Raw genomic sequence first — 25,390 nt, 5'->3', positions numbered from 1 at the left:
ATACCTCTCGTTCCACAGCCAAGCCAGCCTGGCTTGGGGGGGGGGGGGGGGGTTGGGGCGGAGGCACCTGAGGGGAGCGCAGAGGATCCTGACATGGGGAGGGGGGTGATGGGATACCCTTCGGCTCCTTGATGTCCCCTGTGACTGCCTGGGGGGTAGCATCGGTTCCCTCCTACCCCTGGACACCAAGCCCCTGCTGCGCTTGCCAGAGGAGAACCAGAGCTTCCCTGGCTGTGGCCTTGAGGCAGGAAATGATACTGTCTGCACCAGGACAGGTGCTCAGCCTCGGCTTGGGGATGGGGCCCGGCAGTTTCTAACCCATCATAATTAATAGAGCTGGTGACAGTTCTGATAACTGAGCTGCTTAGATTAGCCACAGGATCACGTTCTGGGCCTGTGATTTATCCCCCTTGGTGGCCCTTGGCAGTGAGATCAAGCTTGTTGCCGAGAGTCAAAGATCAACCCGACGAGGGGGGAAATTCGAGTTCAAGAAGTTGAAGTTTGGAGGGAAGCAACCCACTGGTGGCCTCACCCTGTGCCCGCGGCACCCGGAGCCAGAGTGGTCCCCGAGGATGGAGCAGTTCCCACGTGCAGGGAGCTTTTGATCTGGGGTCACAGCGGTGAGGGAGCCAGTTCTAGTTCACAGAAGCAGGAACAAGCCCGAGGGGCTCAGACGCCAGGCCCTGGTGGCTCTGGTAGATGGTGGGTCTGGTTTGAATCCAGGTTGACTGGACTCCAGAGCCGCGGGTTCCGCCCAGACGCCCTGATGCCTTACTCAACCTTAATCTCCCTCGGTGACTCAGTAGCCCAAACCCTAAGTCTTTGGAGTTTCTTAAATTGTTCTCACCAACATCCAGGAGGGGGGCTCCGCTCCCCGGATCCTGCCCCGCGAAAGGTCTGTCTGTGGCCCCGGTCTCTCAGTCACCTTCTCTTTCCTTGTCCTGGCTCCATTCTCCAGCCCCCCGATGAGAGCTGAGTCAGAGCGACTTCCCTGCTTCCCCTCTGCTCCCAGTGCCTCCCATGGGGGCCCCCCAGCCCCATCCGTTCGTTGGTCACTCCCATTAGTCCTCTCCGCCCCCCTTGTGGGGCGGGGAGCCCAGAGGCTGGGGGAGGGGGTGGACTTTTGGCCCGTTCCGTTGCTTCCCTCCATCTCCGCGTCAACAGCTGCCCGGCGCTCTGGGCTCATTCCTCTGCCCGGACCTTCGGGGAAGCAGGAACCCAGAGGGAGGGCAGGGGGCAGAAGCCGGGGGGGTGGGGGCAGATCTGCACCCCAGGTTGCTGCCGGCCCCCCCTGCTCTCTCCACCTTTCTCTCCAGCCTGCCTCAACACCCCTCCTTAGCCAAAGCCCCTCAAGTTCCCTTGGGGCTCAGCCCCTCCCCTCCTCTGGGGCCCCAGGCGCCCCTCAGGGCCCTGCATCTCACCATGTCGGTGGCCGTGGAGATCTTCGGCTTCTTCATGGCGGCCCTGGGGCTGCTGATGCTGGGGGTGACCCTGCCACACAGCTACTGGCGAGTGTCCACCGTGCACGGGAGCGTCATCACCACCAACACCATCTTCGAGAACCTCTGGTTTAGCTGTGCCACCGACTCCCTGGGAGTCTACAGCTGCCGGGAGTTCCCGTCCTTGCTGGCCCTCTCCGGTATGGGGTGGAGAGAGCGGGGTGGCCCGTTCCAGGGGGCGGCGGGAGGCGGGGAGAGACCCCCGGGGAGGGTGACTGCTGCCCACGGTCGGGCCTTGGGCACCGAGCCGATAAGGGAGGCCTGGATCGAGCTCGGGGAGCTGGGAGTGCCCGGCGGCCCCCATCTGGAGCCGCACTGGAGACCTCGTCCCACGTGTCCCCCTGCCCTAGTGTGACACCCCTAGTGGTTCCAAGTGCAGGCACCAGGGCCAGACTGCGGGGCTCAGCTGACCAGCTCGGTGCCCCCGGCAGGTGATGAAACGAGCTTCGTTCACCCCAACCGTAAAAGCGGGGGAACATGCGCAGGCGCGTGGCATGGTTGTGAGTGTTGAGCTACAGCCCGGGACGTTGGCGTGATTCTCGTTGGCCCGTGCGCGCACACGACCGACTTCAGCATCTCAGCTTTGTGGTGAGAGTGCTGGGGGTCGTGGGGGCGAAGAGGAGGCCCACCTTGGGTTCTTGGCATTGAGACCCTTAAAAGGCATCGGTGCCACTGCCACGGCGAATTCTCAAGGGCCCTCTTCAAGCGAGACTTCCCGCGGCGCTGTGTCTGGTGGAAGCAGCTAGGGGTGTGTGTGCATGTGTGTTCGGCGTTCTCAGGCAGTGGATTTTTTGAAGTTCTCGGAGGGCCGGAACGTACAGGTCTTTTGTTCCAGAAAGGTTCTCCTTGGTGGTATAGCGTCTTCCTGCTTCCTGCTCACCGAGTAGTCCCCAGCACCCCTCGGGGGAGTCTTTTGGGTAGGCCCGTGCCGGAGACCAGGAGGGGAGGACCAGGTCCCCTTTTTGGTGCCACTCCCGCACCCCCCTTGGAGCCGTCGTGCTCTTCCGGTTCCCCACTGTAGGTGCCGGGAAGTGGATGGAACTAAAGCCAACGCCGGGTTTGGAACAGGGCTGCGGGAATGCCAGAGATGCTCTGCACAGTTAAGGGGTCTGCGTGGGTCTCTCGTGCCCCTGCGATTCCCAGAATCTCCCGATCCAGCAGGGATTTGGTGCCTTCATCCCTCTCTCCGGGATTTGCCATGTGCGGGGCACGTGCCCTCCCCAAGCTCCCGATAAAAGCTGGGTACCACCTGGACCAGAAGCCCCGAATGCCGGGTGCCCAGAAGGGACATTGCAGGCAGCCGGCTTAGCAGCGCTGGCCCTTCCCGCCTCACCCATCCCTCAGCCACACTGCGGTTTGAGGAGGGGCGTTTGCCGTGAGCCTGTCGGCCCGAGAAGGGCCCCACTTGGAACTGCTGACGGAGGGGCAAGAGCCTGCTCCAGGGGGGAGGGCAGAGGGCAGCTGCCCGGCATCGGGGGTCGTCAGGGCACCCCACGTTGCGATGGTTCTTCACGCAGGCCATCACAGTGCCGTCTCCGCTGGCCTGGCTGCGTGGGGCGCGGGCAACCCCGTTTCACCCAAGCTGGAAAACTACAAGCACAAGCGTTAACCGGCCCACAGCCCCACAGGTGGTAGGGGTGCCGGAACCCAGGCTGGCGGATGCTCTGGTCCCGAGGGGGGTCCTGACTATTATTTAATCCCCCACGCTCCCTCGTGGCCCATCAATAATCTCTCCTTTGTCTACCACGGCGGCCTAGGGACCCAGGGCTGGTCAGCCCTGGATAGAGAGGATATGGGGGAGGGGGGAACCCCAGAGGGAGTGGCTGGGAGTGAGAAAGTGCTCCCAGAGAACTTTGTCCCTCCTCTCTACCCGCCAACTCCGGGCCACTTCACATCCTCCTGGCAGGGACCCAGCGTCTTCAGCACCAGTGGCACAGCCCCACCCAGGAAAGGGGAACAAGGTCCTTGGGGAGGTTGGCAAGTATCAAAGAGAAGGGGGAAGAGGGGCCGGGAAGGAAACTGGCCGTTTCCTTCAGCTTTGAGAAAGGGGAAACTGAGGCATCCAATGTATATGAGCTAGATGGGCTTGGATTGTCCTGCGCCTAGATACCCCACTTTCCAGATCAGAACCGGCCCCCACCCAGTAACCCACGGGCAACTGCTGCCCCCTACAGGTCGCTGCAGGAGAAAGCTCACTTCATGATGTCTAGGGGCTGTGCCACGTGGGACCTAGAGAGAAGCAGATGTGGGGCAGGGGCTGAGTACTCAAGTGCAATTTCTGTCATTCGCGACGGAGCAGTGGTTCTCGGCTGCGATTGGGGGCGACTTTGTCCCCCAGGGGTCATTGACAACGTCTAGACATTTTGATGGTCCCTCTTGGAGCGGACTGCTGCTGACATCTAGTGGGTAGAGGCCAAGGATGCTGCTGAACATCCCACAGGGCCCAGGACGGCCCCCAGACCAAAGCAGTAGCTGGCCAAAGTGTCAGTAGTGCCAAGGAGACAGCCAGTAAGCACGTGCGCCGAACCGGGGGCGGGGGCACGCCTGAGGTGAGCCCCTAGGAAGGAGGGGCGTCAGGGCTCCGGCGGAATAGGGCCCCAAGGGGAAGGAGGGGACTTGAGGGCCTTTATGGACTGAGACCCGAGCAGGGGCTGGCTGTAAGGGGCTGGCTCAGCCCCGGAGGGGGAAGGGGCCAGCTTAGGGACCCATGGCTGCGCCCCGCCTCCCCAGGGTACCTCCAGGCCTGCCGGGCGCTCATGATCACCGCCATCTTCCTGGGCTTCCTGGGCCTCTTCCTAGGCATGGCGGGGCTGCGCTGTGTAAACATCGGGAGCATGGAGCTCTCCAGGAAGGCCAGGCTGGCCGCCGTCGCAGGGGCCCTGCACATACTGGCTGGTAACTGGGGGAAGGTGGTGGTGGGTGTGTCCTGCGTTGTCGTGGGGGGGGGGGGGTGAGAGTGGCGCCAGCGGACCCGGGGTCCCCTGTCGCCTCCAACTCCCCACTCTGGCGGGTGTCTCACCCTCCCCATTGAATGGACACCCGCCCTCCCTGCTCAGCTCTTCCCTGCCTCCCCGTTCACCTCAGCCTCACTCATGCTCCCCAAATCAACCCATCAGCAATGTTTCTTGAGCCCCCACTAGGAGCCAGGCATGAGCAAAGGTGAGTGAGCGACTGTCCCCCAGAGGTTACAGCCTGGCCGGGGATACCGGAGTCTGGGGTGCGCGGGGTGCAAGCACACTGTGCACAGCAACAGCACCTTTGTCATTCTGTAAAGCACGCGCACGTTATCACCTCACAGCCAGCCTGCGAGGTAGGGTGGGTCTTGCCCTGTTCTCCAGATGTGGGAACGGGCTCAGAAAGCTCAGGTGACTTAACTGGAGGCGCCCCCGGAGAGCGGCAAGGCTGGTCCTGTAGCCCAGGGGTCTCACTGGCCTCAGGCCTTCACTGCGCTGGGTGACAGAGGCAGGTCACAGGCTCCGGGGGGGGGGGGTGTGGGGGGGTCGGGGAGGCCGAAGGAAAGGGGTGTCAGGGCAGACCCTGCGGGAGGATTGCCCGGACAGCCGGACTTTCCAGGGCGGGTAGGATTTGGATGGGGCAGATTCCAAACGAGGCAACGATGTGATCAAGATGCTGGGCAGGAAGGGGAGAGCGTAGGAGACTAGGCAAGAAAGGGGGGCTGCGGTTGGGACCCGAGGGGAAAGGTCATGAGCTAGGGAGCGCAAAAGAAAGGGAGGGAGTGCAACTTGCTCTTGGGCGTCCAGATCTCGGGGCCGCCCCCGTGTGGCCCTCCCCCGGCTCCCTTCCTCCGCTGGGCCTGGGGCGCGAGCGCCGCCCTCCTCTCCCTCCCCAGGTTTCTGCGGGATGGTGGCCATCTCCTGGTACGCCTTCAACATCACCCAGGAATTCTTCGACCCCTTGTATCCCGGGACCAAGTAAGTGTGGGAGCCCCGGCCTAGGGGGCAGTGGGTGAGACTCGGCCCTCACCGTCCCTGTCCCCAGGTACGAGCTGGGCCCCGCCCTCTACCTGGGCTGGAGCGCTTCCCTGCTCGCCATCCTGGGCGGCGTCTGCCTCGGCTCCACCTGCTGCCGCACTCCCGACGCGGCCCCGGCCCCCAGGTAGGGGCGGCGCACGCCTGGCGGCGAGGGGGAGGGGCGGGAGCGGGGTCGCGCCACCGCTGACCCAGGCCCCTCCGACCCAGGCTCCCCTACCAGGCCTCCGCGGTGCGGTCCCCCGGCCTCGCCGCCCCCCTGCACCCCGCGGTCTCGGACGAAGAAGGCGACAGCAGCTTTGGCAAATACGGGAAGAACGCTTACGTGTAGGAGGCCCGTGGACCCCGTGCCCCTGCCTCTGCCCCCGGCGGCCGGAGGTCCCGCCAACCCCGGGCTGCAGGCCACGCCCCGACTCCGCCCCGTGCCCCCGAGCCACGCCCGGCTCTGACCGCGCCTCCTTCGTCTGACCGAGAACCTGCCTCCTGAGAACTCACCTCGGACTCATGAGGCAGGACCTTCTGGGGCTGGGCTCTGGTTGGTTAAGGGAGCAGAGACGACCCCGACTGTTTGTATTCCGTATGATCTATGCAGAAATAAATTTGTACTGTGAACTGTTCAGAGTTTGGGGGTGTCATGCTCGTGTCATGAAGTGGCTGGCCAAGCAAGGGTTGGCTGGGGTGCCCCCAGGGTCGTCTCAGTTCTTGGACCTCAGGCTGCCACCAGTCCCTCTCTCTATCCCCTTCGGACTGTCTCATCCGAAAAAGAGAGGAGGGGTTGCAAGTGATTTCAAGAGCGGGGCACCCATGATTATGGCCAAGAGTCATCGAGCAGCAGACGTGGTAAGACCCACCTCGAGGAAACTGGAAATGGCAGAGATGCCCCCTGGCCGGCCCGAGACGACAACTCACTCTCTTTACTCTCAGCTTTTCCCACAGCAGTGCAAGGAGACAGCTGGTCTTGAACACTTGCTTCGGCTGTGCCTACGAGTGGACATCACAAACCAACGAGCCCTTTGAAGCTGTGCGTCAAATCAACCACGTCTGGTGCAGGCAGATTTTTCTAGGGAAAGGTTCAATAGCTTCCAGCAAAGTCTTTGAACGTCTCTTCACAGAGGCCTGCACATTGCTGGTGCGTGTCTGACTTGATGGTGTCCGGCTCAGACATGGCACTGGGCCCTGGGCTGGCTTGGGAGACAGGAAAACGAGGCCACAAGAGAGGGGCCTGGCGTCCAATGGAAGGAGAGGGACAACCCGCCCCACGCCTAGCCCCTGCACTGGGCTGGTGCTCCGTCCCATTTATTCTTCCCTCTATCTGGCTAGTGGCTGGAAGAGGTTCAGAGAGGTGAAGTGACCTGTCCACGCTACACAGTTAGTGAGCAGTACGACCACGATCTGTTCGAGACCAAAGCTACAACTGGCCTGCTCCCTGGAATTTTGGCTTTCCGAACTCATTCCCATCAACTGAACTCACCTGCCATTGAGGGCTTTGGGAGTAAGCCCCCAAGCTCTAGCCTTCCAGTCCGGAGGGTTAGCCCCTCCTTCCCCTGTGTACCCAGGAGGAGGCTGTCTCCTCCATCCCATGACACGGGGTCCAGCCCCTACAAGCTTTTGGCACAGTGTAGATTTCCCAAAGACCCGGGTGAAAACCCATCTCCCTAGCACACAGGGAGCGGGAAAAATTGTTCAAGGCTTTCCCTAAGGGATGTGTGCTTTGAAGTGGAGGGGTCCAGCGATCCCTTCCTAGAGGATGTCAACAGACGACTCCCGGAGCCACTCAGCTCAGAGCAATGGGAAGCCATTGGGTCCAGCTCTGTCCTGTGAAGGTCAGTTGGGGAAGGCTGGGTATGCCCCTGAGTAGACACATCTTCCACCAGGCAGAATCTAAGTGATTCTTTTCATATCAGCAAAATATGAAACAAAGCCAGTGAATTTAGGAAAGAAACCAGAGACTACTAACTCAGTGCAAATCTGACAGGAGTTCCAATGGAGGTGATCACAGTGAAGCACTGATGTATTTCTCCACCAAGAAATAGTCTTTTCTTCTATTTCCTTCCTTCCTCTTTTTTTTTTAAGTTTATTGAGAGAGAGAGAGAGAGAGAGAGCACACATGCAAGCTGGAGAGGGGCACAAGGAGAGGGAGAGAATCCCAAGCAGGCTCGCGCTGTCAGCCCCAATGCGGGGCTCGAACTCACGAACCACAAGATCATGACCTGAGCCAAAATCAAGAGTCGGCTGTTTAACTGACTGAGCCACCCAGGTGCCCTTCTATTTTCTTTCCTGCGTGTACTTGTTTTGTTTTTTTAAGTCAGCTTCACGCCCAGTGTGGAGCTTGAACTCACGACCTTGAGATCAAGAGTCGCATGCTCTACTGACTGAGGCAGCAATGTTCCCCCTTGCATGTACTTCTTGATAGAGAGGAAAATAGAAAGGTTAGGGCCTAGAAAAGTTTCCTTTCGTGGGAGGGAGACACAAATTGAGGCCAGAAGTTAGATGCCAGCAAACTGGGTTCCTGGTGTCCCAGTTACTATTGCTTTCTGACCATCCCAAGACTCAGTGGCATAAACCATTTGGTTATACACATGGATACTGTAGGTCAGAATTTGGAGTGTGGCAGGGACGGCTTGTGTCTGCTCCATGACAGTGAGGACACAGTCACGAAGACTCAAACAGCTGAGGGTGATTCGATGCCTGGGTGCCAGAATTACCTGGATGTGTCTTCACTATCACAATGGAAGCCTAGGCTAGAATGGCTTGAAGGCTTGACTCAGCCACCTGCGTGTGGCCTCTCTGTGTGGCCTAGGCTTCCTCATAGCAAGGCGGCTTCAGGATAGTTGGATTTCTTGATTTTTCTTTCTTTCTCTCCCTCTCCCTTTCTCCTTTCCCTTCCTTTTCTTTCCTTTCCTCCTTTCTCTTTAGTAGACTTCACACCCAGCGTGGAGCCCCACACGGGGCTCAAACTCATAACTCTGAGATCAAGACCCAAGCTGAGATCAAGAGTTGGACTCCTGGGGCACCTGGGTGGCTCAGTCAGTTGAGCATCTGACTTCGGATTAGGTCATGATCTCACAGCTTATGAGTTCGAGCCCTGCATCGGGCTCTGTGCTGACAGCTCAGAGCCTGGAGCCTGCTTCAGATTCTATGTCTCCCTCTCTCTCTGCCCCTCCCCTGCTCACGCTCTGTCTCTTTCTCCTTCAAAAATAAGTAAACATTAAAACAAATTTTTTTTTTTTTTAAAGAGTTGGACTCCTAACCTACTGAGCCACCCAGGCGCCTGGAGGATGGCTGGATTTCTTACATGGTGGCTGAGGGATCTAAAACTCAAGTGTCCTAGTTGACAAGGCAGAAGCTTCCCTGCCTTTTATCACCTATCCTTGAATGTCACACGGTCTCACCTCTGCCACCCTGTACTCGTTGAAGCAGTCAGAATTCTGCCTAGATCCCAGGGAAAGGGGACAAAGACCCTACCTTTCGATCAAAGGGTTGTCAAAAAACGTACAGCCATCTTTTAAAACCACTTGGGATTGTCCTCAAACCGCATCCTCACCACCATTCAACTTGGGGCGGCCACCGACACCACTGACCCCACCTCCAGTCTCCAGAGAAAGGGCAGGCAGTTTCTCAGGCAGGCCCTGGGACACCTGAGCCAGCTGTAGGAAAGTCCCAAAAGGGGGGAGGAGAGCCTATAAAGATGCCTAACACCGAATTTACTGGATCTCATTAATATCTCACTGAGGTTACTTGTTCAACAAATGCTTCCTAAGCATGCGCTTTGCTAAGTTCCAACAGGATACAGAGCCTTAAGACAACAACTCCAAGGAGCTTATAAGCTCATAGCACACAATCCACTTAGAGGAGGCCTGAGTGTAAGAAGCTTTAACAGCACACAAGAATTACAGCGCCCAGGGCCACCAAGAACAGAGGCCTCTATATCGTGAATTCCCCCATGCCTCCAGAAATGTCTGGGTTTTCTCGGATACTAATAATTTTGCACACTGCGGCCCCTGGTAACAGCAGCCTCCTCTGGAGGCAGCACCAAGGGTGAGGGCTGATCTCTCTACCTGGTTAAGTATCAGAGGATGAAGACAGGGGGCTGGCTCCTCCCTCAGTCTCCTCCTGTGCCTCACCCCCAGCCCTCACTCCACTTCCCTGTCACCCAGTCCTAACTGTGCTCAAATGATACTCGGGAGAACTACAGAAACAAAAAGCAAAAGCAAATGCACCGAATCCATCATCAAAAAATGACATAAAGCGACAGCCAAAGAAGGCTGAGATGTGGGCGTGGCAGCAGAATGGGACAAAATCTTCCTCGGTCGGGGAACCCAGGGAGACAGACAGTGGGAGGGGTGACTGACGCCTAGAAGGAAAACCCACGGAGCAGTGAACAGCACGGAGACCGTGACCCTCATGCCCAAACCACCACGTGACCAAAGAGGCAGGTTCCTCCTCGGATGACACCCTTTATTACAACAGCACGCTGAGGGCCCAGCCCATTTCCCCCCAAACAGCCCCCGGGACTAGGCCTGTCTTCCCTGGCAGGTAGGACACAGCTTTGCTGGGCGAGTGAACGGCTCCTCTCTCGGTCCAGAAGAGCACCTCTCTCCTTGGCCAAGCCTTCTCCGAGGCTGAGGTGGGGTGCAGAGGGCCTTCCCCTCTGGGGACTCCCAGGCTCACACAGTCCACTTCAGGCACCTGCAGGCAGTGGAGGCCCAGGAGGAGGAGAGGTCCCGGGAGGCCGGGGGATAGGAAGGAGAGGATGTGGGCGCGGGGGGAGGTTCTGAGCTCACCTGGTCTCCTGGTGGGTGCCCAGACAGCGCACCGTGCAGTACCGGGCGCCACAGCTGACGCAGGTGTATGGGGAGGGGAAGCCGCAGACGGCACAGAAGGGCCGCTGAGGCCGGGAGGGGGGACCCGCACAGGCTGTCAGATAGTTGGGGCCCTCGGCCACGCTCAGGTTCTGTAGAGACAAGGGGAAGGCTCCACACCTCCTCCGCCCACCCACGTGGCAAACACCGACCTGGGACAAGGACCTCTGCGGGCTCCTTCCTTGCCCGTGGGGCCCTCCCAGTCCCCGGGGCCACGCCCTCTCACCTGCTCCTCTAGCAAGGCCTGAAAGTTCTTTCGGAAGCGAAGTTTAAAATGATCGCCTCGAGTTTTCTTCTTTTTCTTCCCTACAGAGGAAAAACAATTAATTACAGTTGACTCTTGAACAACACAGGGGTTGGGGTGCTGGCCTCCTCCACGTAGTCCAAGACCTGTGTATAATTCTGGACTCCCCAGAAAACAACATCAAATAGCCTACTGGTGACCAGAAGCCTTTCTGACAATATAAACAGTCGGTTAACGTATGTTTTGTATGTTACAGGTATTATATACTGTATTCTTAAAACAACACTAGCGAAAACAAAATATTAAGTAAACTATAAGCGGGGGGCACTTAGTCAGTTAAACGTCCAACTTTTGCTTTCGGCTCAGGTCATGATCTCACAGTTTCATGGGGTTCCAGCCCTGCATCAGGCTCTGTGCTGGCAGCACGGAACCTGCTTGGGATTCTCTCTCTCCCTTTCTCTGCCCCTCCTCCGCTCATGCTGTCTCCATCTCTCTCAAAAATAAACAAACACTAAAAAAAAAAAAAAAAACTTAAGAAAAAAGAAAGAAAATCGTGAGAGCAAATATATTTACAGCACCGACTGAACAAATCCCACGTACAAGTGGACCCCTGCAGCTCAAACCCCTGTTGCTCAAAGGTCAACTATAGTTACCTGGCACGTGCCAAGAAAGACACCCTCTTTCTCTGTGCCATGGTTCTCGACACTCATGTGTCCACTCCCTGCACACACGCTCACCTGGGTTCTGAGTCGGCCTCTCACCACCGTGTATCCCTCCCCTCACTTCTCTAACCTGCTCCTACATTCATCTCCACGCTCCCCTAAGTCCAAGGCTCTAAGTCAGAGCTGGAAGTGCTCCCGGAGCTCAGCTCTCCATGTTCTTTACTCTACATGTGCTAGAGGAAGGTGACGCAGAGGGGGAGAGCAGCTGGCTCACAGTCACAGAAGTCACAGAAGCCAGTCCCTGACAAAGCCAGAGGGGCTCCTGTGTCATCTGCCCCCCCACCCCCTGCCCCAACCCGATGTCCCTCTACAATCTGTCTCCAGGCAGACCCCTCCCCCTTCCTTTGGCCTTGCCTCCCCAGCCCGGTCCTCCCTCCCTCCACCTGCCTCCTTCTACCCCTGCCTCACCGGTGTCTGCATCATCATCAAACTGAGGCAGCCTTTTGCCGAGCTGGGGGAGTCCTGCATGGGGGTCGTCCTGGAAGTTGTCATTCTCCAAGGCCTCGAGCTGCCTGTTGATGCGGCGCTGTCTGGCGGCCCGGTCGAGCACCCGCCGCTGTCCAGGGTCCTGGGAGCGAACTGGGTGGGGCAGAGCCAGGGAGTCATGAGGGCACAGGAAGAGAGAAGCTGGGCCGGCCTTGGTTCCGGGAAGCGTGCGGACGGAACCACAGCTCTCTGATGTCATCTGAGTCACCAAGCCCTTGGCGCCTGTACCGTCGCCCAATATATTAGCCCCTCTGGCTTGCCTCCCTCCTGGCTAACAAGGCTGTCATTTCAGTCACTCATGCCTTTGGCCCTGGCCTTTCCTCCCAATCCCCAGACCCAGCCAACGAGATGCCTCCTGGAGACCTCTCACTGCTGGCAGAAATCATACAACCGTGCAGATGGGGACCACTGTACACGCAGGGCTTGCAGCCTCCACTGGGACCTTCATGCACTCAGCCGTCATGCTTAGCAATCTCATTTCCTACTTCAAAGGACACACGTAGAGATGCTCATCCTCCAGCCCGCTCTCAAATATAACTGCCTGGCACCCGCCTTCCCTCCATTCCAAGAGGATGCACCCCCTACCCCTCCACTGAGTCCCATTGCTAAACCCAACCCTCCATCTCCAGCTCGGGTCCTTCTGTCCCTCCTGCATCTTCAAACCCTCTTCCCCAACAGGGACCTTCCCTTCACTGGAAAAACCTGCCAAACCCTCACGTGTTGACCCAAATTCACAAAGACTCATCTTTGAGAGAATCGCCCATGGGAAGCTTCATTTCCTCACCTCCCATCCACTCTTCAACCCCCAGCAAAATGACTCCCGTTCAGTGGGAACTACTCACACTCAGGACGCTGGCGATGCCCTAGGGCCAAATCCAGTGTGTATTTCTAAAATCTTCCTTTTACTACACCCTGAGACTTTACTGACTATTTCCCTCTGGTGGAAAGAATCCCTTCATTTGCATCCCTGATGTGACTTCAGGTTTTTCTGATGGTGAAAAGCACTCAGCAAATGTGTTTAATGAAGAAGGAGACATTTTGTGTAGAATTATCTGATCCCAGTGAACAGCCGGTAGGTAAGAAGAGAGAGGTTTAAAATGGTGAGGTCAATGGGGCGCCTGGGTGGTTCAGTCAGTTAAGCATCCAACTCTTGATCTCAGCTCAGGTCATGATCTCACGGTTTGTGGGTTCAAGCCCCGCGTTGGGCTCTGTAATGACAGTGCAGAGCCTGCTTGGAATTCTCTCTGTCCCTCTCTCTCTGCCCCCACTCCTCTCTCTCTCTCTGTCTCTCTCTCAAAATAAATAAACTTAAAAATTAAATGGTGAGGTCAGCAGCTGACTTCCTGCAACCAGTTGAACAGCCAGTTGTGGAGCTCAGGAGAAGGTTCAGGATTGAGAGAACCACTTTTTGGAGTCATTTGCTTTTGGGAGAGACAGCCCTATGTTTGGGTTTGCAATCCCAGGAAGAGAGATCAGACTCAGAAAGAGATGGGGACAGCCCTCTCCTTAGAGGCGAGAGGGCAGGCCACATGACAGGCTTCGAGCAGTAATCAGAGATGACCCCTTCGGCACTGCAGCCCAAAATTTTAAATCTTCCCCTCCAAGTCTGCTTCTCTTCCTGAACTCTCTGAGTAAACAGAACCATCTGCACAGGCATCCTAAACAAGAAACCTAGGAGTTATTTTAAACTTCTCTCTTTATCAGGGTCTCACAACTCTACACAAAATTATCTCTTTATTCATTGAACAGATATTTATCGAGTGCCTGTAACCAAAATAAATAGCATCAGCACCAGGGGCTAACACCGGGCACGCACTATGAGCCAGACGCTACGCTAAGCTCTTTGTGTAAGAGCTTTAACTCTTTATCAACCCAACGCGAGAGATATCATTATCATCCCCAGTTTACTAAAGTTCAGAGGTTAAGAAACATGTCCAAAGCTCATGTAGCTGGTATGTGGCTTGGGAAGAACACAGAGCTTCCCAGCTCTGGATCACTGTATACTGCCTCCCTCCCAGGTACCGGGCGGTGCCCTTGGTTCTGGGAATACATGAGCTTATAGTCTAGTGGGGAATACAAATGATCAAACAAATGAGCAGAGCACAGGATATGTTAGCACAAGGAAGTACACGGTGCTACGGGGGCACATGCCAGAAACACCCAACTGGCCCTGGGGTAGTCAAAAGATTTTCCAGAGGAAAATAAGAAGTCTAGGTTGAGATCTGACTAATGAATAGAAGTTACTTTGGTTGGGGGAGAGAAAAGGGTGTTTCAGGCTTTCATACCAGCATGGGAGAAGGCTTGGATCGCAGACTGTGGTGCCTTCAATAAATTATAAAAAGTTCAGTATGGCTGGTAATATAAAGCACGTAGGGAGGGGGTGCTGTGTGGTTATAAAGTCAGGCCCACTGTTAACAGTCTTACCTGTAAGTGTCTAAAGAACTTTGGATTTGGGGATTTATACTGAGAATAATGGAGATCCAGCAAAGAGTTTAAGAAATGCTGACACGATCGGATTCATTAAAAAGTCAATCTGGCGGACTGCTCCACCCACATCTCTTGTGGGGACTACTCAATGGCTCCTTAATTGCCTTCCAGTCTCTAGACCCGCGCTGTACAAGGGGGTAGCCACTACTCACCTGTGGTTGTTTAAATGATGTGGATTAAGTAAGTTTAAAATCTAAAATTCAGTTCCTCCGTGGCACTAGCCACATTTCACATGCTCAACCGCCACAGGTGGCTAAAGGCTGCCATCCTACACGGTGCTAAGACCATTCCCATCATTCCAGAAAGTTCCGCCGTACAGCGCTGCTCCGCACTGAAGCCAGAACTGCCTCTCTAAAAGATAAATCTCTTTCGGTCACTCCCCTGCCTTAAGAGAGCCTGTAATGATTCCCCACTGCCCTCTCCAGAGAATTCAAACTCCCTGGCACTATATAGGATGCCTTTCAGGTGTACCTTTCCCCAACCCTCCAGACTATTCTTGCTATTCCTCCGCAAGCCCCGAACCGTGAACTTGGCTCCCCAAGCGACTTGCTTTCTCTTGCTTTCCTGCCTTTGCACGCGCGGTTCACGCTGCCGGGAATGAGCCTCGGCGCAACTGCACCGAGTGAAACCTTAACCCGACTTTCAAGCCTCCATCCAAGCGTTTTCCCCCGCCCTCTTCCCGGCGCCCTCCATCCCAGAAGCTAGGTTAGGTGCCACTCCTCCCCGCGCCCAGGAGCTGTGCTCCCCTCTGCCATCGCACGTATCACCCTGAAGTGCAGTGGCAGGCCTGCGTGTCTGTTCCCCTCCCAGAAAGCCAGTTTGGGGATGATAGGGATCTTTTTCCTCTCTCCAACCCCGGCGCCCGACGTGGAGCAGGCAGGCATCAATTAAACATGAATGGATGGTCTGAGGGGCGACCCCGACGCCAGGGCCCGAGCGCCGGGGAAGGGATTTGAGACTAATAACTGGTTGAGAACATCCTAGGCCAGGTTCGGATTTGGGAGGCGGTAAGGGGCCAACCGCCCGGGGCTCACATACCCGAAGTTTTCTTCTCCACCATTTCCACAACACAGCTGACGGAAGAGCCTCCTGCGCACGCGTGCTAAAGCACCCGCTGTGGAAGGCGTGTCATCACTTCCGGCAGCGCGTGCTTTTGCGCGTGCGCAGAATTATCCCACTAGAATTCCCAAAGCTTCCACCCATTACGTGATGTTCCCTAGGAGACCAGAAAGCTTTCCGCCATATTTTATAGGGGCAAAACCACTTCCGGCCTCAGGGTGGCTGTGTATTTTGTGGGGCCCCCTACGTGGATCATTTTAAAGAGGTGGTACCAGTGGTCTTTTGAGAAATGTTATTTCCCTTTCGTCGTCCTTCTGAAGATGCCACCATCACAAAGGCAGTCCCTGGAGATTTCTTCCCGGGGCGGCAGAGATGATGGGCTGGACTACCAAAGAGAGTGCGTAGGCTTGAGTGGGCAATCCGAGAGGCCCTTGGTGACCCTCTGCCGAAACCTCAACCCCCTGCGCCCCTGGCGCCGCAGACTCCTCGGCCTTCTCCCTCCTTGCCGCCCGCTGCTCCGCTCGTCCCCGCTCCGAGCGCCCCCACGCCGTGCTCTCCCGGCCTTCCGCCCGGCCGCTCCCGGCAGAGCTGTGGCAAAGACCCGCCTCCGCATCCCGCCGGACCTGCTGGGGGTCACTTCCCCTCTCCGGGTTTCAGTTTCCTCGTGTGTCAGGCGGCGCTGGGCCGGGCTGGCTCAGACCGAAGTCCTCGGCTCGCGACCGCCGGCCCGAGCCCCCGCCTCCCGGCCGGGCGCCCCCTCTGCTGGCTCCGTGCAGCCCGCGCGCTCACGCCCGGGGACAATCCTCGCCTTGTCTACGGCGCCGGCTTCTCGAGTTTTCAGTAGCCTCGGGCTACGCCTTTTTTCCAGGGCGGAGCCCGAGCCCTGTACCTCCTCACAGCGGGCCGCAAGGCAGCCCCGGTCCCTCTGCCCACAGCCCCTCCCCGGAGTTGGGATCCAGGCGCACAGCCCAGGCGCCCTGCGGGCCTCTGTGCCTTCTCTGCCGGCTCCTCGCCATGGCCTCCTGGGGCCCGGGACTCCGGCTCCTGCTGGGAATCCTGCTGCTGCTGCTGCTCCCGCCTCCTGCGACCCCTGCTTCCGACCGTCCCCGGGGCAGAGACCCGGTCAACCCAGGTGAGAGCCCCGGGAGCGGCGAGTGGATGCGGGTTTTGCGTGTCTGCCCGCAGGGTCCGGGAGGGGGGGTGGAGGCCTGGAGGGGGTGGCCGGCCTCTCCCAAGCCCTTGGGCCCTCCGTGGGACGAATCGCGCGGCCCCTCGCCCACCTACCCCACACCTCCACCCCGAGCTGGGATTTCCAGCCTCTGCACGTGAACTCATCCCGGATTCCTGGGTGTCTCTCCCACCCAGCTCTCAACTGGGGCCGAAGTTTTGGCTGAGAAGAGTTTAAGAGGGAATCGGAAAAATAAAAAAAAAATAATAATAATAGAAGGGCAGGGGCAGAGTCGGAGGGAGGGCAAGGGGGCCTGCGGTGAGCGGAGCTCGTGGGGCAGTGAGCTGGGTGAGCGGGTCCCGAGCGCCAATACCCGGCTGGTGACAGAGAAGCTGCTGGTGATCACGGTGGCCACAGCCGAGACGGAAGGATACCGGCGTTTCCTGCGGTCAGCGGAGTTCTTCAACTACACAGTGCGGGTGAGGAGAGGAATGCCCTCGTGGCCCCTAGGAGGGGATTTGCTGCCCCTGGAGCGGGCTGAGGGCTGGATGCCTGGGGCCCCACGGTGAGCCTGGTCAGGAGGGCCCACCGGGCCGGCTGAGCCCTGCCCCGGCACCGCGGGTCTCCGCCCCCACAGACCCTGGGCCTGGGACAGGAGTGGCGAGGGGGTGATGTGGCCCGAACGGTTGGTGGAGGACAGAAGGTCAGGTGGCTAAAGAAGGAAATGGAGAAATATGCTGACCGGGAGGATATGGTCATCATGTTCGTGGACAGGTAAAGGGGCTGGGGCTGGGGGACAGGGGGGAGGGGCAAGCTGGAGGGGCGGGTAAGGATGCTGAGGTTTCTAGTGGCTGTCCTGCTCAGGCCCCTCTTCCTCGCCCAGCTACGACGTGATTCTGGCTGGCAGCCCCTCCGAGCTGCTGAAGAAGTTCGTCCAGAGTGGCAGCCGCCTGCTCTTCTCTGCCGAGGGCTTCTGCTGGCCCGAGTGGGGGCTGGCGGAGCAGTACCCTGAGGTGGGCACGGGGAAGCGCTTCCTCAACTCTGGTGGTGAGTGGCAGAGTGCCTAAGGCTGAGGGGCCAAGAGTGGTGGGGCTTGGGATGTTCCAGGCGCCTTCGGGCTAGAGAGGGGGTGGGGACGGGTGTCTGGGACCCTAAGAGTCTTGGAGCCAGCACCTCCCCACCCCTCGCAGGGTTCATCGGCTTTGCCCCCACCATCCACCGAGTCGTCCGCCAGTGGAAGTACGAGGATGATGATGACGACCAGCTGTTCTACACACGGCTCTACCTGGACCCAGGGCTGAGGGTGGGGATGGCGGGGAGGGCGGCCCCTCACAGCCCCTCAGGGCTGCAGGCGCCATTCGGGCTATAGGGCTTCAGGGAGGAAGTAAAAAGAGTGGGGAATGATGGCCCACCCGCTCCTCGGTTAACTGCCCCATCTCATCCCATGCAGGAGAAACTCAGCCTGAATCTGGATCATAAATCCCGGATCTTTCAGAACCTCAATGGGGCTTTGGGTGAGGAGAAAGGCAGCCGGAGGGGGTCGCTGTGCCTAGCATCTGTTGGACACGTACTTTGTGCCAAGGCTCTGGGTCGGGGCTCTACTTCTGTAATTTCGTTTAACCCAACAATCCTACCAAGGGAGGGTCTGTGGTTACCACCTGTCACGGGTGAGGACGCTGCCTTTCCGAGGGACTGGGGACTCGCCCCGGTCAGCCAGGTAGTGTGGTGGAGCGCCCCAGGGTGGCAGTAGCCTGGTCAGTACCCTCGGAGAGAGAAGGTAGCGTATCCTCGCCCCCCCTGGAGCCACAGTCCTTCACCCTCTAGAGAAGCTGGGGTCCCCCGCCCACCATATTTAGAAGCATCTGTTGCTTGGCAGCCTTGAGAGGAAGGGAGTGTAAAGCTGGCCCTTTCTTCCCCAGATGAGATAGTTTTAAAGTTTGATCGGAATCGCGTGCGTATCCGGAATGTGGCCTATGACACACTTCCCGTTGTGGTCCATGGGAACGGTCCGACTAAGGTTTATACCCACAGACCCTGCCCCTGCCCCAGTCAGACCTGCCCCCTGCCCCTGGGTACCTCCATCCCTTCTGGACAGCCATTCCTCCCCAGCCCCCGAGGCAGAGGCGATGGGAGAGGGTCTAAGTGTCCATCCCTTCCCCTCCTGCCCTGTCCCCTGCCCATCCTCCTGACTCTCCGCCCCTCTCCTGCTGGGCTCCTTTGCTTCAGCCTCTCACTGCCTCTTCCAACAGCTCCAGCTGAATTACCTGGGAAACTATGTCCCTAATGGCTGGACTCCTCAGGGAGGCTGTGGGTTCTGCGGCCGGGACCGGAGGATACTCCCGGGGGGGCAGGTGAGGAGGGGTGCCAGGGTCGGGCAGGACAAAGCACTGAGGCAAGGGGTGCGGGGAGAGCATGCGGGACAGCAGCGCACGGGGCAAAGCTCCTGGGGACCACCGGGACACACCAGGGGGAGGCCTGGGCTCTCCTCTGAGCCCCAAGGTGTCGTATCTTGCAGCCTCCCCCCCGGGTGCTTCTGGCCGTGTTCGTGGAACAGCCTACCCCGTTCCTGCCCCGCTTCCTGCAGCGGCTCCTGCTCCTGGACTACCCCCCTGACAGGGTCACCCTGTTCCTGCATAACAACGTGAGACGCCCCCCTGCGCAGCCTCCCAAAGGGCCCTGCCCCCACCGGATCGGCCCAGACTCCTTCCTACACCCCTTCCGCTCACCACCTTCCCCCTCCTGTTCCTCGGGCGCCATTTTTCTGCCCTCTCTCTCCCCTCCTCCCATCTCTCCCCCCATCTCCAGGAGGTGTACCATGAGCCCCACATTGCAGACTCCTGGCCCCAGCTCCAGGGCCACTTCTCAGCTGTGAAGCTCGTGGGGCCGGAGGAGGCCCTGACCCCGGGCGAGGCCAGGGACATGGCCATGTGAGTGAGCACTGGGAGGGGCGGACGGGGGGGGGGGGGGAGGAAGGGACGTAGCCTCTGTCGTTCCTCTCCGTTCACCACGTGGTCTCTGCTCGGCCTCCCAGGGGCGCCCTCCCAGCCAGGAGAACCTCGGGGTCCTGGGGAGGCAAGCGCACCGCCCCCGCCCCCACGGCCCCCTCCTCCCCCCGCCTGCTCCCGTCTTAGCTCATCTGTTCGTTGATCTGTCACCTCCAGGGACAGCTGTCGGCAGGACCCCGAATGCGAATTCTACTTCAGCCTGGATGCTGACGCCGTCATCACCAACCAGCAGACCCTGCGCATCCTCATTGAAGAGAACAGGTCGCTTGCCCAGTTCGGCCGGAGGGACCCCAGCTGGTCTCCGGGGAGCCCCCGACTTGTTCCCTGGGGACGGGGCTCACCTCTGCCCATCCACAGGAAGGTGATAGCACCCATGCTGTCCCGCCACGGGAAGCTGTGGTCCAACTTCTGGGGGGCCCTGAGCCCCGACGAGTACTACGCTCGGTCCGAGGACTACGTGGAGCTAGTGCAGCGGAAGCGAGTGTGAGTCCTGCCGGGGCCGCGGCCCCTGCCCTCCGGCCTGCGGCCGCCCGCGTGCCCTCCCGAGGCCCCGCTCCCAGGGCTCCGGCGTGGCCTCCAGGCGGCAGTGCCACAGCAGTGGGGTGGGGTGACCGGCAGCGCTTCACCGGGGCCGCGGCTTGGCGAGCGGGTGCCCTGGGGGAAGGGGCTCCTGGGTTGAATCGTGCCCACCTGACCCCGGTGCGGGTGCCTCCAGGGGCGTGTGGAATGTGCCCTATATATCCCAGGCGTACGTGATCCGTGGCGAGACCCTGAGGACAGAGCTGCCCCAGAGGGAGGTGTTCTCGGGCAGCGACGCCGACCCGGACATGGCCTTCTGTAAGAGCTTGCGTGACAAGGTGAGTGGGGCCTGGGGGCCCCATGCTGGGGTGCTGGGAAGCAGCCACCCGCGTCTTCTCACTCTGACCCCCAACCCGGCCCCAGGGCATCTTCCTCCACCTCAGCAATCAGCAGGAATTTGGTCGCCTCCTGGCCACCTCTCGGTATGACACAGACCATCTGCACCCTGACCTCTGGCAAATCTTCGACAACCCCCTGGTGAGTGATGGGCCCCTCGCTCAGAGAACCGGCGCGCCCTTCTCTAAAGGAGGACGCAGGCACACGTGCACGCGCACACACGCACAGTGCTCACCTCCGAGGTCTGCTACTGCCTGAGGACGGGCGGTCGTGGTAGTGGGGCCGGGGCTTCCTTGGGGGGACCAGATGGCGCGAAGAGGGCACAGGTCAAAGCGCGCGCGCACCCCTCCCCTGCCGCAGGACTGGCGGGAGCAGTACATTCACGAGAACTACAGCCGGGCCCTGGAAGGGCAGGGACTCGTGGAGCAGGTGAACCCCCCCCCCCCTCCGCCACAGGACCCCTGACTGTCCTGATGGCCGTTGCGCCCTGAGTCTGCCGCCTGGATTAGCGGTCTCCAAACAGACCCCCCTCCTGGGCAGAATGCTCTGCCCGGGCAGATAAAGGCACAGGCTGAGCGGACGGGCCTTCAGCTTCCCACCCTGCCACCAATCGGAGCGGTCCTCTCTTCTCTCCTGGGACCGTTAGCATAAAGAAGCTCCAAACCCGGGGCTCCAGGACCCCCCCCCCCCCGCCACCTGTGCCGTGTTCTCTGAGCCGCTGCCACCTTCTCTGGCCCAGCCTTTCCTGGCCCAGCGCTGGCCATGGCCTGTCCCCACGCTCGGGTCCCCAGGTCCCCGGCTTCTCTCGTCCCCTGGCTTCCCTTTCTGCTCCTGGCCTTTTCTCCGCTCGGTTGGCTTCTCCCCGAGAGGTCACCAAGCATCCCCCTGGCCCTGTTGCTCCTCTCCTGTCTTCTCAGCCGTGTCCAGACGTGTACTGGTTCCCGCTGCTGTCAGACCAGATGTGCGACGAGCTGGTGGAGGAAATGGAGCATTACGGCCAGTGGTCAGGAGGCCGGCATGAGGTGAGGGGGGCTGGGTAGTGAGGAGGGAGGGCTCCCCGAGGAGGGAGGTATGGCCGGGAGCCAGGGACATGGAATCAAGAGAGTGGCACCAAAGGGGGGTCCCCAAGGGGGAGAGGACCCACAGAGGGCACAACTGTGTTCATTCATTCATTCGTTCATTCAAGAAACACTAACCGGGCAGGCGAGTCCCAGGTGCCGGCCACTGACCTAGGCGGTGTGGTGCACCGGGCGGTGCTGGCCGAGCCCCCCTGCACCTCACCCGCTATAGTCAGTAGCAGGAGCTACTTCTGAAGGCTGCGCCCGGCAGCCCAGATGCTGTGGGAGTCACGGGGGGGGGAGGCCCTCGGCCCAGACACGGGGGGGTCCGAGGGGCTTCGCAGAAGAGATGGCGTCTTCGCTGAGACACAGAGGGCCTGCAGGAGCGAGTCAGGCTGAGTGGGCGAGGCTTCCAGACCCAGGTTCCACGAGCTTTAAGGTCCGAGAGCAAGAGGAAGGGGGAGGCTGGCACCGCCCCGTTGGGGCTCAGTGCCGGCCGCCCGCAGGACTCAAGGCTGGCTGGAGGCTACGAGAACGTGCCCACCGTAGACATCCACATGAAGCAGGTGGGCTATGAGGACCAGTGGCTGCAGCTGCTGAGGACGTACGTGGGGCCCATGACGGAGAGCCTGTTCCCAGGCTACCACACCAAGGTGGGCCGCTGCCCCTGCCCCGCCTCCACCTTCCCACACCCCGGTCCTGGCTGGAAGTCTCCACGCAGCGCCCTTTGGGCCTTGGTAGCGTCCGGGGGGCGGAGGGCAGTTAGCAGCAACACCCCTGCGGCCCCGCCCCCTCCCTCGGACAGGGCCTTCACCCCCTCGGAAGCATCACAACCCCCCCCCGCCCCGCCCCCAACCTCACAGCCGCGCTTCCAGCCTGTTCTCTCGTGCCCCCCCCCCCCCCCCCCGCAGACCCGGGCGGTGATGAACTTTGTGGTCCGCTACCGGCCAGATGAGCAGCCGTCTCTGCGGCCCCATCACGACTCCTCCACCTTCACTCTCAACGTCGCCCTCAACCACAAGGGCCTGGATTATGAGGTGAGCCCGCACCCCCGGGGGCCCTCCGCTCACGCGTGCGCGCGCACACACTCTGCCCCTGGACCTGGCCGTCCCGCCCCTGGCTCCTGACAGCGATCAGTCAGCCACCCCGCCCCCCCCCCCCCCCATGTCCTCTCGGGCTGCTCGCCCCGCCCTCCTGGGCCTCCTGGGCCTCCCTTGTCTGCCTCTCACCCCCTCGTGGCTGTCTGCCCCCCAGGCCCCGCCCCCCTCGCCCTCGCCCCGCCCCCCCCTCCCCTGTATGCTCACGCTCCGCTTCTGTCCCCCGTCCTCTTCCAGGGAGGTGGCTGCCGCTTCTTGCGCTATGACTGCATAGTCTCGTCCCCACGGAAGGGCTGGGGGCTCCTGCATCCTGGCCGCCTCACCCACTACCACGAGGGGCTGCCCACCACTCGGGGCACTCGCTACATCATGGTGTCCTTTGTCGACCCCTGACACTCAACCACTCTGCCAGACCTTCCCTGCCGCTGTGCCTTCCCGGGGGCCCCCTCCGTGGAAGGGGGTCTGTCTGGCGCCTCGCTTCCTGAGCGGATGTTCGGTGTGCCTGGGACTGAATGTGTCGCCTCCCCCCCTCCCCAACACGCGGCCCTCTCAGGAAGCTCCTGGAGCCCCCCCTTGCCCCTCCCCACAGTCCCCAAGGACCCCTGGGGAGAAGGCTCTGAGGGCTCCCCGTGTGATAAATTATTGTTTCTCACCCTCTCAATAAAGGAGGATTTGTAAGCCTTGAGTCCCTGTAAGTCTCTCGCCTCCCTACTGACCCCAGATCCCTCCTGCCACCAGAGTGGAGGGGACGCCTGCAGTTACTCCAAAGACAAACACCAGAGAAGAGGAAAAGGCAGAAGCAGATGGTAGAGCAGTGTGGGAACCTGGAAACTTCCGTGGATCCCATATCTGTCTCCCCCCGCCTCTTTTTTTTGTTTGTTTTATTTTCTTTATTTTGAGAGACAGAGCACAAGTGGGGGGAAGGGCAGAGAGAGAGGGAGACACCGAATCCGAAGCAGGCTCCAGGCTCTGAGCTGTCAGCACAGAACCCGATGCCGGGTTCGAACCCACCAACGCGAGATCGTGACCTGAGCCGAAGTCGAACGCTTAACCGACTGAACCACCCCGGCGCCCCAAGCCTGCCTTCTTGATGGGTGGGGCTGGTCACCCCTCCACGTGGACTGAGCATCTCTCTGGCCGTACTTCTCAGCACACCTCCCCCCTGGTCTCCCTGCAGACGGAAGACGGCTGAGTAGGGACGGGAGAAAATACCTCCTGGTGAGGTCCCTGGAGGGGGAAACCTCCACGAGAGTGAATCAGGGGACAGGGACAGAAACGATGTGTCAGTCTGTGGCACTGGAAGACGCTGGTTCATCCTGTCTCGTGCACTGAGCATCCCCTATCTGCTGGGCACTTGTCAGAAAATCACCATGAAGGATGACAAGTGGGAACGTCTTTTATGCTAGGAGAGCGAGTGATAGAGGCACCGAATGGGGCGTGTGTCAGACTCCTCTAAAGAAGTGATATTCCCGGGGCGCCTGGGTGGCTCAGTCGGTTGAGCGTCCGACTTCGGCTCAGGTCATGATCTCACAGTTTGTGAGTTCGAGCCCCACATCTAGCTCTGTGCTGACGGCTCAGGGCCTGGAGCCTGCTTCAGATTCCGTGTCTCTGTCTCTCTGTCTCTCTCTCTCAAAAATAAATAAACACTAAAAACATTTTTTTTCTTAATTTAAGAAGTGTCATTCCCTGACCTGGAGAAGCTAGCAGTCCGCAGCTCTGGCCAGTGTTGGGGGGAGGACCATGGCAATGTGAGGCACACTTGGAGGGCGTGCTCTTCGGGGCTCACCAATCATTGGCCTTCGCCAAAAAACCCTTCCCTCTGGGATGTCTCCCCCACAGAGGCCCGAGCTACTCCTTAGGGGCCGGCCAGGGCGACTAAAGAGTTTTCTAACTGTTCTCACTCGTGTGGGGAGCTCTGCCATTGGTGATACACACCCGCTTTCCCAGACCTCTGTCAGCCTGGCTATTCACAAAGGCCCAAGGCCCAAACACCTTCCTCACCCCCAGGCTCCTGGCCATACCCCTGGGCATTTCTGTTTGGTCCTATTGGTCACAGGCCCGTGGGTTCACAGAGTGGTTAACTCTTCATCCTGGGGCTCACAAGGGTACAGTGTGCAGCAAAGAGAGTGGAAACGGGGGCCGAGCCAGGACCAAGGGTCAGGGCTGGTGGGCTGGACCATGAGGAGAGTACTTAAGAGCCCATGGCAGCCCCTGTGGGATCAGCCCTCCACAGCGTGCCGGCCTCCTGCAGGGTCTCCAAGCGGTGGCCGTCCTTCAGTGGATCTTCTTTTGGGGCTCGGTGAGTGAGTCCCAGCATCTGGCACCCGCTTTCCTCTTTCCAGGAGGGAGGCAGGGCAGGGATCTCTGGGGGCCCTTGAAGGCATAGAAGGAATGAGCCGGGACAGAAGGGCCCGAAACCATGCAACAGGCAAGAGGGGGCAGAAGGGGGTCGTGAGAATCACCCCCGCCGCTCCATTCTACAGCCCAGGTGTGCCTGGCCGCGCTCATCCCCGCGATCCTAGGCAGAGCCTGGATCCTAGCCCTCCTCTACCTGGTCTGGCTCTCTGGAGACAGGGACTCGCCACAGGCAGGAGGCCACTGCTCTGCCTGGGTGGGCAACTGGGCCATCTGGAGACATTTCCAAGATGGCTTTCCTGTCTTGGTGAGGGGCACCCAGGAATAGTGTGCTGCGTGGGGGCAAGGCTTTGGAACAGACTCTTCTCTGGTCACCCCTGAAAGTCTGATCTCACTGCCAGGGTGGGGTATGTTCCTGCAGAAGCCAGCAACTTCTGCACAGAG

General features: G+C 59.5%; 3 protein-coding genes and 1 long non-coding RNA gene across 4 annotated transcripts; 2 read left to right on the top strand and 2 right to left on the bottom strand.

The window, feature by feature from the left end:
* The first annotated feature begins 860 nt into the window (after positions 1–860).
* On the top strand, positions 861–6,044 carry CLDN15 (claudin 15). The gene is made up of 5 exons (XM_042971440.1): positions 861–1,639; positions 4,230–4,394; positions 5,350–5,431; positions 5,499–5,615; positions 5,699–6,044. Exons 1-5 carry the CDS (start codon positions 1,423–1,425, stop codon positions 5,817–5,819), a joined length of 702 nt encoding a protein of 233 aa, XP_042827374.1. The 5' UTR covers positions 861–1,422; the 3' UTR covers positions 5,820–6,044.
* Positions 6,045–9,929: 3,885 nt separating this feature from the next.
* On the bottom strand, positions 9,930–15,425 carry ZNHIT1 (zinc finger HIT-type containing 1). Its single transcript, XM_007073905.3, has 5 exons — positions 15,328–15,425; positions 11,725–11,895; positions 10,577–10,656; positions 10,273–10,442; positions 9,930–10,177 (listed from the first exon to the last, which is right to left on the bottom strand). Exons 1-5 carry the CDS (start codon positions 15,347–15,349, stop codon positions 10,156–10,158), a joined length of 465 nt encoding a protein of 154 aa, XP_007073967.1. The 5' UTR covers positions 15,350–15,425; the 3' UTR covers positions 9,930–10,155.
* A 90-nt stretch (positions 15,426–15,515) lies between these two features.
* Positions 15,516–23,276, top strand: PLOD3 (procollagen-lysine,2-oxoglutarate 5-dioxygenase 3). The gene is made up of 19 exons (XM_042971626.1): positions 15,516–16,480; positions 16,904–16,995; positions 17,154–17,290; positions 17,400–17,563; positions 17,707–17,819; positions 17,967–18,030; positions 18,436–18,533; positions 18,766–18,867; positions 19,032–19,157; positions 19,322–19,443; positions 19,678–19,782; positions 19,879–20,004; positions 20,237–20,378; positions 20,464–20,577; positions 20,797–20,865; positions 21,354–21,458; positions 22,001–22,147; positions 22,406–22,531; positions 22,829–23,276. The coding sequence occupies exons 1-19, from the start codon at positions 16,363–16,365 to the stop codon at positions 22,982–22,984; spliced, it is 2,226 nt and encodes a 741-aa protein (XP_042827560.1). The 5' UTR covers positions 15,516–16,362; the 3' UTR covers positions 22,985–23,276.
* LOC122234591 lies at positions 17,494–20,815 on the bottom strand. Its single transcript, XR_006212429.1, has 5 exons — positions 20,672–20,815; positions 20,212–20,389; positions 19,863–19,984; positions 19,672–19,765; positions 17,494–17,634 (listed from the first exon to the last, which is right to left on the bottom strand). It is a non-coding gene; the product is annotated as an uncharacterized LOC122234591 (long non-coding RNA).
* Positions 23,277–25,390: the final 2,114 nt, after the last annotated feature.

This window comes from Panthera tigris, chromosome E3, assembly GCF_018350195.1.
Source record: "Panthera tigris isolate Pti1 chromosome E3, P.tigris_Pti1_mat1.1, whole genome shotgun sequence".
Classification (NCBI taxonomy): domain Eukaryota; kingdom Metazoa; phylum Chordata; class Mammalia; order Carnivora; family Felidae; genus Panthera; species Panthera tigris.
Note: the sequence above shows the minus strand (reverse complement) of the source record. Positions and strands in the feature narration are given on the sequence as shown.

Excerpts from the sequence above, each read along its gene's own strand:
- CLDN15 (XM_042971440.1), top strand. The coding sequence starts at position 1,423 with ATGTCGGTGGCCGTGGAGATCTTCGGCTTCTTCATGGCGGCCCTGGGG. Across the intron at positions 4,395-5,349 it reads GGCCCTGCACATACTGGCTG|GTTTCTGCGGGATGGTGGCC; the intron begins GTAACTGGGGGA and ends CTCCCTCCCCAG. Across the intron at positions 5,616-5,698 it reads GACGCGGCCCCGGCCCCCAG|GCTCCCCTACCAGGCCTCCG; the intron begins GTAGGGGCGGCG and ends CCTCCGACCCAG.
- ZNHIT1 (XM_007073905.3), bottom strand. The coding sequence starts at position 15,349 with ATGGTGGAGAAGAAAACTTCGG. Across the intron at positions 11,896-15,327 it reads GGTGGAGAAGAAAACTTCGG|TTCGCTCCCAGGACCCTGGA; the intron begins GTATGTGAGCCC and ends TGCCCCACCCAG. Across the intron at positions 10,657-11,724 it reads TGATGATGATGCAGACACCG|GGAAGAAAAAGAAGAAAACT; the intron begins GTGAGGCAGGGG and ends TTTCCTCTGTAG.
- PLOD3 (XM_042971626.1), top strand. The coding sequence starts at position 16,363 with ATGGCCTCCTGGGGCCCGGGACTCCGGCTCCTGCTGGGAATCCTGCTG. Across the intron at positions 20,379-20,463 it reads GTAAGAGCTTGCGTGACAAG|GGCATCTTCCTCCACCTCAG; the intron begins GTGAGTGGGGCC and ends ACCCGGCCCCAG. Across the intron at positions 20,578-20,796 it reads AAATCTTCGACAACCCCCTG|GACTGGCGGGAGCAGTACAT; the intron begins GTGAGTGATGGG and ends CCCCTGCCGCAG.